Source organism: Halichoeres trimaculatus, unplaced genomic scaffold (genome assembly GCF_033239565.1).
Source record: "Halichoeres trimaculatus isolate MK-OKI-2021-1 unplaced genomic scaffold, fHalTri1.1 fHalTri1_scaffold_17, whole genome shotgun sequence".
Lineage (NCBI taxonomy): Eukaryota > Metazoa > Chordata > Actinopteri > Labriformes > Labridae > Halichoeres > Halichoeres trimaculatus.
This window is the reverse complement of record NW_027437195.1, coordinates 22,922,588-22,933,909: the sequence shown is the minus strand read 5'-3', so window position 1 is coordinate 22,933,909 and position 11,322 is coordinate 22,922,588. Positions and strand designations below refer to the sequence as shown.

The 11,322-nt window shown below is 43.7% G+C and overlaps 1 protein-coding gene across 1 annotated transcript in view; it reads left to right on the top strand.

The window, feature by feature from the left end:
• Positions 1–6,969: 6,969 nt before the first annotated feature.
• Positions 6,970–11,322, top strand: part of ppp2r3a (protein phosphatase 2, regulatory subunit B'', alpha) — a 31,122-nt gene continuing 26,769 nt past the window's right edge. The window contains exon 1 of the mRNA XM_074691971.1: positions 6,970–10,252. Within this exon, the coding sequence (XP_074548072.1) occupies positions 7,544–10,252 (2,709 nt within the window). The 5' untranslated portion in view covers positions 6,970–7,543. The remainder of the gene's footprint in view (positions 10,253–11,322) is intronic.

Sequence of the window (11,322 nt, the reverse complement as noted above, 5' to 3'; positions counted from 1 at the left end):
TTACATTCAAATTGTCATTTCTGTAAATTCTGAATTTCCTTTTTTTAACCAAACTGCTGTTAAACATTTAAAGGCTTATAGTTAAAATAATGATCAACTTCAGTTATTCCATATGTACTCATTTTTTTCCTTTACTCAAAACATTACCAGTCTTATCCCTCAGTAGAGCATGCAGGTCATTATTTAACACTGGTATTGGATTAGGATTGGTATCGGTTGATACCAAAACGGTTTCGGTATCGGTATCTGAGCCAAAAAAGTTGGATTGGTGCATCCCTGCTCCTTGCTTTCTGGCAATAAGCATTCAGATTCCAGTGATATATGGAGATTAAATGGACGTATGACATTTAAAAACTGTCAAAGGATAAATTTTCAAACATTTGTTGTATCCTGTAAGCTCAGTGTTCATTCATGCCTGTAAATCTCTTTCCTTTAACCCGTAAAATCAATCTGCCCTACTTGCCTGGTGCCCAAAAGCAAGTGAGACCAGATAATTAACCCCTGTCATAACACTATGATGAATACCAGTTATATAAACACAAATGTAATGCTCACTTTGTCCCGTTTCCTCTCTTTGTTGACATTAAAAATGCCTCCACAGTGACTTTTATTAAAGTGTCCCAATGGGCCTGAACCTGCCTTCCTGCAGCTCAGTCCTGTTCACTCCTCACTGCTTCCCTGACCTATAAAGACCAGAACTTTTATTACTGCAGGGCGTGCTCTATCCAGCCTGCAGACATGGTTTCATCACCAGCAGCTGTGTGTGTATTTGTACGTGTGTCTCCAGAGCGCTGTGATTTGTGCTCGCAGCAGCCTGGGTCTCATCCAGACAATAAGTTTGGCAGACATAATGAGAGAACCCCCGAGTCCCTTATGCACGAACACACAATCACACCAACACACACACACCAGCACAAATGTTTATTTAAGTGGCTTATGGGGACATTACATAAACTGACATTTGTTTTCTGAGGACTTTACCCTAACCAACCCTGAACCACCACTTGTGTAACTCTCCTAAACTAACCTTAACCTTAAAGAAGGGGTGTTGTGCCTTTTTTGTCTATTTTGTCCCTCTGGTACCGCCATAGTAGCATTTATAATTTACAGCTTATGAAAAAACCTTTCTCCCACTGGTGTTTTAGAAAACCCTTATTTCAGCCTCTTTCTGAAATACTTTGTTTTAGCTGCTGTCTCTTTAAGGCTCCCTGCTCCAGAGGTGGAGCTATGGGCAGACCTTGGTGTTTGAGGCCCGCACCTCCAACACATCAAGAACCAGTTAAGAGATCCTTATAGGGGTGACCTCATCCTCAGTTTACAGAAAGATTTGGGGGATTTCTTCAACATAATGATATGTAGCAGTTTGAATACCCCCTCTTTAGCTTCTAAGACCCAAAAAAAGACAACAGTGACAAAGCTGCTCCCCAAATAGCTGATTTTAAGGGAAAAGTGAATATTGCTAAATGCTAACTTAAATTCTGTCAGTATTTCGTCTTAAAGATAGTTTTAAGGATTTTATTTTACTTAAACAAATTGGAAAGCTAAAGAAAAACAGGAAGTATGTTGGATTAAGGATGTGGATATTCACCCGCATGAAAGAGGTGGTGGTGCCAGCTCCACTAATGGCCTGACCACACTCGAATAATCAATTCAGCATTGTTAACCTGCAGATTCTATGGTATCATTCTTTGCTGTTTGAATTAAATCATACTCAGGTGGTTTAGTTGAAGCTCATATTTCTGTTTAAAGAGCTAAGTCATTAATTTCTGTGGGACATCCCTCATCTCCTTTGAAACCTGTGAGGTTCCTTTTTCATTTTCGGGGAAATTCCTCTACTCAGATGTGAAAAAGAAGCTCCTTAACCACGCTTAAATCCATCAGTGTGTCAGATCTCCTGTCTGTTTCTTCTCCTGTTGGTGTTTTGGCTCGTGTTCAGGTGTCTGGTTTGCAAAGCAGCTCCCTGCTCGTCTCTGTGTGGGACCTCAAAACTCCAGATGTACTCCACGAGAAAGACTGATGGCCTTTTGCATCTAGGAAGGAAAATCTACAGCTGTGTTTTTCATTTTTGGAAATCACACATGTTGTATTTTTAGGTCTTTTTGCAGACCTTGGAATTCTAACCTACTCAGCTTTTAAGAGATTTTTCTTTTCATCTAGACTTCTTGGTTAAAAAAAGACTTCTTTGTTGCAGAGTGGAAAATTTTGCACAGATTAGCTCATGGCTGCAGATTTTAAACCAGTAGGACATTGTTTCTCTTCCACCAATGTGAGATGATCTGATTGCCAGCGAGGCCATCGTTCTACCTCATCTCAACTCTTGCCTGCAGCAAGTATCTGACGTCGGAAATGATGATAAGTGTGTCCAAAGCTGTGTGCCAGAGTATCTTTGAATCTGTCTGCACCTCTGTGCGTGTGCCAGAGAACGACAGCAGAGCCATGATTGATGCACAGCTGAGGAACAAACGCTGCTGGAATATAAATTGGAGCCACTTTCATGGGAATATGACTCTTAATTTGCGAGTGTGTGGAGTGTGTTAGAAGTCAGAGTAAATAATTCATGGAGGGGTTACAGTCAGAGGCAGAGAAGTGGGTCAGAACTGCAGTCAGGTTGTTGGACATTTGTAAAGATTAGCGTGTGGAAGAGAGGGGAAAATGAAAAAAGGAAGATGGATGCACGGAATAATCGTCAGAAATAAATACAGTTTGACTTTCGCTTCATATTTAGGACAGTCAGGCAAAATATTCACCTGAAGTACCCTTTCTGCTGACATTTGCATCTGTTTTGATGCTCTTTCCTGTAGATGTTGGGTTTTTATGAAGAAATTAATCCAATTTTAGTCGCTTCTTTCATCCCACATAGTGGTGCAGAAGTCTCTGTTTAGTATGTGCATGGCATAGCAGAGCTCTCAGTTCTCTGTGTGTGATCTGAGTAGCAACACTAAAGTTGTGCATCAAGCTGTGTCTGTGTGAGTGTCTGTGTGTGTGTGTGTACTTAAAGGGCTAGTATAGGCCTGTCCCCTCTCCCTCAGGGTATGTTTGGGGTCCTTATTTAGGCCTTCTCCTTCACAAAGACCCACTTCCCCTCGGAGGCCCCCTCTGGCCCCTTTCTTTGCAACCATTGACACACACACATACACACACAGCAAAACAACATAAGTGCATCAACGTGGGCAAAGCTGCACAGAATACACACCGCTTCATGCACGCTTTCTGAAGCACACACAAACACACTCAAACATACTTTCGGTGGCCGGATTGGAGGTTGTGACAGGAGTGGCCTCGGGTGATTGAGTGCTTCCTGGTGAAGGTCAAGTTAAAGGGAAGATTTTTTTAGGATTGAGGCGGAAGAATGGGGGCGGGATGGGCTTGAGAGGAAGGGGAGAATGAGGGGATGGGAAGGAGTGGGAGTGAAAACGGTGTTGCAAAGCAATCAACACAACTGAAGACTTCTTCTTCTGGTCTGTTATTTGACTTGGTTTGAAGCTTTTGGCACAGACTGAGAACAATAAAGACCCGAAAAGACAGGAGGTGGTAGAAGTCAAAAAGAAATGGACTTAGATTGGATTCTTATGCTAAACAGCATTATGGTGGCTTTTCTGAAGGTCACTAGAAGTAGCCTTTAAATTTCAGTCTCATTTTCAAAAGAGTTGAGGTGCTGAGTAAATATTCATAAAGCAGAATTAAAACTCTGCCAAAGGCATAAATGCATTTCAAAACCATCAAAGATTCTGACTATTCAGCATCCATGATTTCCAAAAAGAATGTCAAAGTTTGTCTCAGTGGACCAGCGAACAGTACTTACTTCAGTTACCTCAGTCCATCTCAGGTAACTGAAGGGACCAATGACTCAGCACTCAGTAGGTTTTTATATGCACACAGCAGTCCAGCTAAGGTCATAGCTGAATCATAAAGCCACAGCGAGGAAACGAGTCATGTCTGCGTATACAAGCAGCAGAGAGAATCAGACTTCTGGCCAAGAACGTCTCCCACCGAACTAACAAACTAGTTTCGAATTACCTGAAGAAGAAGCAACATTGGCTGAGATTATCTTTATGTTTTTGCCATGGTGTCTGTCTGTTGTGTTGGCATCATAGACTGTAAAAAAAAATAATAATAATGGACATCATCTTGCTCGGCTTGAAGGGAGGTTGCCACAAAAACTGCTCCCCCTGGTGGCTGGTTGCAGTATAGATCAAAAAATCCTGCTCCCCAGTCATTCCAGATGGGCTGTAGTCAAACTTTAAAAAATTAATACACCTTGTAGAAATGTTATTCAGATCCGATTTTTGTAATAATTTGAAGATATCCTGGTACTCTTTTCTCTGAGAAGTTTTGTTTTCATTCGTTATTAGAGGTTAAAAACGAGGCTTTATGTCACGTTTAACAATGATTGACAGCTGCCGTTCTTGTGTATTTTTCTTCATAGGTTGTAAAATATGTCTGGAAGGAGAGCCAAGAAGAGATTAGACTCTCGAAAGAAAAAAATAGGTTTTTCATCACCTGACCCCACTCAGATTCTTTCTGAGTCCCTTATAGCCTCTACTGCGCAGACTCTGCTTGTACGTCTGCCAGTGGCGGTGCCTGTGATGGGGGAATTTTGGCGTCAAAACAGTATAATGGTAAATGTTGGATCCGTGCTGTCCACTCTATATACAGTCTATGGTGGGCGTGCAGCAACCCCATTTATCATCTATTTCCATTTCCACACCTTTGCTCATGCTGAACACCGATGCGTACTGAGACCTGCCGAGTCCAAACGCAGTCAAATAGCAAATACGTTATCTAATTTCATAGTCTGATTTCTCAAACTTCATGTTAACACACTGAGTGTGTCTGGATCATATTTTTGTATGGTACACCTTGTGTGTAGTGTAGTTTGAATTGATTTCACTAATAAACTGTGTTCACTAAAAAAGAGCCGTTTTAGAAGTGATTTTGATTTCATGCAATGATTTCCACTACAGAGTTGTCTTTGCTTTTAACACAGTGCTTCCTCATGGTGCAAAGGTTACCATCTAGTTTCTGTTTTTCAGCCTTATCACATGTACATAGATTTTGCCAGATCTTCTGAATCATGAAACATTTTTATTTACTGCTAATGATGAAACCCCCAAATTCTTTGCAGTTTCTCCATGCAGAGCATTATTGAGAAATCGTTGAAGAATTTGCTTAAGCAGTCTCCCACAGTGATGAGCCTCTTCCTATCTTTTCTTCAAGACTCTCAGCTTCCCTGGAATGTTATCATGTCATTAACCTGTTCCCAATTAACAAAAGTGTTTGGAGATGTTCCTCTAGTTTTCTAAGCAGCACACAACTTGTTCAGCATATTCTTGTCTCTATGACGTTTTGAAGGAATCAGATTCAAAACGAGCATAGACTTCTCATTAAACTATAACATTTTCAACATCTGATAAGATTTTTTTACCACTATTTTGAGCCAGAGCCATGTCCAGAGAGACTCCTGATCTTTTCGCACTTTTGTAGTGAAGTGAGCTCAGAGTGTATGTCAAGTCCAAAAGGGCACCAGAAACATGCATGTGTGCTCACTGTTTTTCTGTAATATATGTCAGTAAGGCATGTACAGGCCTTCACAAGTGGGTGTCAGCACGTGTGCGTGCTTGGCGGCTGTGATAACCACCCGGGGGAGTTCATTTACAAGCATGGTATCACTTTTGGAAGCTGTCATTTACTGAGAAATACACCCATATGTAAAGTCTGTGTACAGCTAGGACAAAAGAGTGTGTGTAGAGATGTGTGTAAGTGTGCAATTACTATCCTGTAATAGCCTATTTCAAGCCGTCTGTCCAGATTTCAAGTGCAGCTTGCCAGGAAGTGTAATTTCCTGCCCAAGAGACTGATTCAGCAGCATCCAGCTGTTGTGTTTGTGAGAGAAAGGAGGGAGAAAGGGAGACAGTAAGATGAGCTGGCCGCCTGTTTTTTCCATTCACTGCTTTAATAGTTGTTTTTCCAGGTGCCAAGAACCCCCACCCCCAGGCTGCCAGCCTCCTTCCCCACCCTCAAGCCCACCAATCCCCTCAGTAGTTGCTCTTTTCATACTTTAAAGTCCGGCTCCACAATCCCCTTGAGTACACAGTTTATATCATGTTTCCGCACTCTTTAAGTTGTATCAACCTTTCTGCGTTGTTCCTTCTTCCTGTGGTTAGTCTGGATTGTTTGGTGAGGAGGTTCTTAACTTGAGTGCTCACAAGGATTTGGTCAGTGTATGAAAACAGCTTTTATTTTTTAAATTAGTATATTCGAAAAAGACACCTCATCCTCTCCCAAATTTGATTTCCTTGCTGTTTACCTTTTAAAAGAGGCAGAATAAATCAAAGTATTTCTGCTAGTCAAACATTGTCTGATTTCCAGTTGGCCCTTTGTGTGTTTGAATAGTTGGAAAAAAGCTTCCCCTGCAGTGTTGGAGACAGAAAAGAAAAAAAAAAGGTATGAGAAGGAAAAGTATGACCCACTCCAAGAGTAAGAGATACACAAATGTATCTAGAACTGAGCGTTTGAAAAGAGAGGCATGAAAACTGCTCAAGAAAAGCGTAGAATACTGTTTTATGTAAGAATCTAAGAACCAGACGAAAGCAACAGGTGCTACTTTTCTCTGAACTCCAGCCTCTCTTTTTCTCTGTGGGAAACTCTTTGAAGTTCTGCCATGACGAAAGAGTGAGTCACATCTCTTTATCGACCTTGTATTGAGGTTGATGAAGAATAGCGTGGTTTGAAACCATTATATTATCTGTTATCTGGATCGTAGCTGGAGGGAGGCTGACTTTCTCATATGTTTGTACCTCATGATAACAATCTTGATGATTTACTGTCTCTTCCTCTGTCTTCCCCTTTCTCTCTTTCTCCACCTCTCTCCACCCTCCCCATGTTTTGCTGACTCGCAGGTGGTGTCCTCCTGTCAGAGACACACTCTTCCTCCGACACATGGCTGACAGTGCCCCTAAGCAATCTACAGGGATTGCTTAGGGGATGAGCCCAGACTGGGGCCATGTTGAGACCTCACTGGCCATGGATTAGGCCCCTGGGGCTGCTTCTTTGGAAGGATGGGTGACACCCCAGCTGGATCCGCTGCTGTCCCCAAGCTCCATTGCTATCATTAGTGGCTAATGAACTGCTGCTAGAGAGGAAACGCAGAAGGAGCCTGTGGAGAGAGGAGGACTCTACAGCTGTTATTAGGAGGCCCAGATATCTCTTGGGCTGAATTCTTTTCCTTGCACGATAGTGAAACCCTTCAATTTTTAAGTACCACTGAGGGACAGCATGTACGGATAAAAACCTTCAAATTCAATGTGGTGGACAGTTTTTTTCAATTGTTGACAATCATGTCTGTCTTGTTTTTGCTGCAGTATTGGAGGTCTTTGACTATGGACATCATGTAGTTGGATTATCCCATTTTTCAGCTACAGATTATTTCGTTTTTAGATCCATCTCTTCTTTCAACTCAAAGGATTACTTTTCTTACATTTGTTGTTTTGTTTTACATTTTAAGATTTTTGACCTTTTTATGCCTTGAAGTACTTTGGTCACCATGGCAGCAGCTTATCGTGTAGTGGTAAGCAGTGTAAGCTGCTACAACAGTGTGGTAGTGGACCGGCGCTCTCACTCCCATGCCGTACACTACTGCTCAGGGCCATGTGGGGCGATGTCCCAAGGACTGGACTGTACTGTCGCACACCGCGGCACCTGCTCTGAGCTGCTTGTTGCGCCTGACCCTCCGTACACCGACCCAAATGGCTTACAAATACACTCTCATAACATGATCACTCAGCTAATGCCAAATCAAAGTAAAATTAGTGTTACCATGGAGACAAGTTATAATGGCGGTCTAGAGAGGGCAGGCAGCAGTGGCAGCTTGTCGTTAGGGGAGGATAGCCCAACATGGCGAGGCAAGAAGAACACGTGTGGTGGATCAACAGGGAACTTGAGCTCCTCTAGCAGTCTAAAGGACATTACAGAAGAGGCCATTAACCTTGCCAGCGGTAAGCTCAAGGAGTTTTCTTTTGACAAGCTTCGCCTCTCCTCTTCAAGCCACGTCACCTTCCGTAAAGGTCGCAAAGTCCGTCCAGACTCGTTCAGCCGCCGCTCCACCGACCTGGAGATCATCTACGGCCACTTCAGCTCCAACATCGCCACGAATGGAATGACCAATGGCATGACAAACGGCACGACGACTCTGAATGATGAGAATCTGCCACCGTTTGTGCCAGGGAAAGTCACAGGTCTGGAGGAGACAAAGCTTAAAAGCAGCACAAGCACTTTGTCAGCAATTACCAAAATGGGAGGTGGGTCAACCAGCAGCTTATCAAGTATTGGGTCTTTGGACCAAAGTCTGAACACTGTGGCCTCTCTGTACCGCAATGCCCTTGGGGAGGAGAACCTGATTGCTCGTCTGCTGGAGAAGACACGAGCAGAGGCAGGCAGTGGAGGTGGTGAGGACATTCGAGCCTGCCTTGACATCCTGCTTAAATGTTCTGAAGACCTGAAGAAATGCACCGACATCATTAAGCAGTGCATCAAACGGAAAGCTGGTGGAGGATCAGGGGAAGAGGGAGACAGTCCTGACAGTGTTTATCGGGCTGTGATGACCCGACTCAGCTCGTATTTGAAGAGACTACCTCTGGAGCTGGAGGGTATAGGAAGTTTGGGTGGCAGTGGACAAGGGGGTCAGAGTGGACACAGTGACCTGGCTGAGCTGGTGAATACCCTACACTCCATCCAGCAAGGACCTTACTCGCCAATATTTGGCAATGAGCAACCTCCTCGCTATGAGGATGTGGTACAGTCCCCTCCAAGTCCAAAGACTGTTCCTCATTCTTCACCTTTTGCCCCGTCCTCCTTTTTATCTTCTTCCTCATCCTTAAAACCAGACTCCATCCAAACCAAACCAGTCCAAAGCTCCCCGTCCAGAGCCAGTCCACTCACCAATGGGCTACAACATTCACATTCTTCTATCTCACAAAACACTCTTTCTCCTCCGTCCATCACATGCACTCCATCCAGCATCTCTCCAACACACACTCCCTCCCCTCTCCGAGCCTCCCCAACCCCACCGTACTCACAGACTCCTCCAGCTTCACCCATGGAGGCTCTCTACATTGAAGAGGAGGAGGCAGATATGGACAAGTCAACAGAGCAAATCTTGCAACAGGCACACACTCCAGCTAGAGGCTTGAACACAAATGGGACATCTTTGGGTCAACATCTAAACCTGTCCCATCCTCACGCACTCCATAACAATTCAAACACTTTGCCTGACAACACTTCCTACAGCTCTGCTTGGTCATCCTCGCCATCATTAACAATCTCAGCTCCAAAAGCTGCCTCGCACAGGAATGACGACATTGACAAGCTGCTGATGGACTTAGAGAATCTGTCCCAGAGTATGAGCCACCCAAGAAAGTCAGAGCCTCCACTTCCAGCTAAAACCAGAAAGAGAGATACAAACCAGGGAATCACTTCTGGAGATCCCTTTGCTCATTCTAAAATGGCCCAGTTCCAAGTCCAGAATCCAGAAAGCCACTTGACCATGAATGGCCCTACCTCCAGGACTACCCAGATTCTCACTCCTCCCCAAGGAGAGAACAGTGAAGCTGGGTTGGGGGAAGAGGAGGATGGAGCACTGCTCATGAGGATCCTGGAAAGTATTGAGAGTTTTGCCCAGGAGCTGGTTGATTCTGGTGCAGGAAGCACAGGGAGTGCTGAGAGGAACAGCGGGAAGGAACGGGAGGTGATGAAGCTCCTGCAGGGTACACTGGCAACAACTGGCAGGGCTGAAACACCTGTGGAGACCACAAACCTACCTGCAGCTCCTTCAGTTCACACGTTTGTAGCCCCAGCTATACCACCTAAACAGTCTCAGGCAAATGCATCTGCAGCTTTACTTCCTTCCACGTTTACTACCACAGTATCTGAAGATGTGGGTGATGCTGCAATTGAACCTGTACCTAAATCAACATCTGATGTAATCCTCAAGCCCCTGCCTCTGCCCATACCTGAGCCTACACCTGAGGCTACAGACAGACTCACAGAGGCCTTCATGGGCACCCTTGAGCCAAAATCCAGCCCTGCACCTGCCAGCTTTCATTCCTCCACACATCCTACTCCTGAGGCTCCAGTACCTGTTGTCATCCAGATTGTGGAAGGTGCAACAGATGCTGCCGTTGCTGCTGATGATCCAGCTGCAGGGAAAGAAACTGGTTCGACCCTCCTCATCCAGCAGACCCCAGAGGTGATAAGGGTAAGTGAAAAACACAGCTTGAAATTTAAAACCAGTACTGATGATTACTTTTATACAAGTGAATATGACAAAACTTGGAAACAGAGGAAAAGGAATTTCAAGAAGTTACATCATGCAAAGGGACCTTGAGTTGTCATTATCAGAAACTGATAATCAAAACAATTATCTGAGAGAAGTATTTCGTAAAAGCAGTTAAGGCTACAAGATGTGATCATGTATGTATGTAGGTGAGCATGTTGTTGCTGTTTTTAAGTGGCAAGTTTATGGCTTTTGCTATTTATCTTGACTGATTTCTGGATTAGCTGCAATTTGGTGCATTTCCAAATGGGAGGTTCGAATATGATGTATTACCTAGTTGTTTAAACTGAAATTAAATTTCAATTAACCAGTCAACAGTCAACACAATTTATTTAACAGGCCTTAACATGTGACTGGAGTCTGCAAGCAAACCATGTTAAATCAGCTTGCAGAGTGTTGCTAACACCAGCTTCTTCTTTGCAGGAACATGCTGGTCATGCATTGCTCTGTTCAACCTTATGTCTACTTTATTGATCAAACCTCACCATGCTAGAGGTGCTGCTGTCGTCTGTGCTTGTTTACATACGGGTAGTTGACCATCACAACATTATGGCAGCAATATGTCCCACACAGATTAGAGATTAAGAAATGGTACGTTATTGTACTCTTTGGGCTTTGTTACCTTCTTCAAAAACCAATGGTTGGTCACTGGGACTACAGTTGGGTTTTATGCTAGCTGTTGTTGGAACACCTTCCGTTTTGTGACATTAGGTTATATCTGCATGGCTTGGTCTTATAAATCCATATTTCAGTCAGGCCCACTCTTGTCAAAAGAAAATGTGAAATGCCAAAGCCTGAGGCAGGGAGAGCACACCTTCTCTCCCTTCCATGTGTATGAAAGAAGAAAAGTCAAGGCAGGTAGAGCAGCAGCACAGACACCCAGGGATACAGAAAAGAAAAGATTAGTTCTACTTTGTTAAATAGCAGCTGGATTTGTGAATGCAATCACCTGAGCTGTTAGCAAATAAGGGCAGGTGTTCAGAGCATAGACT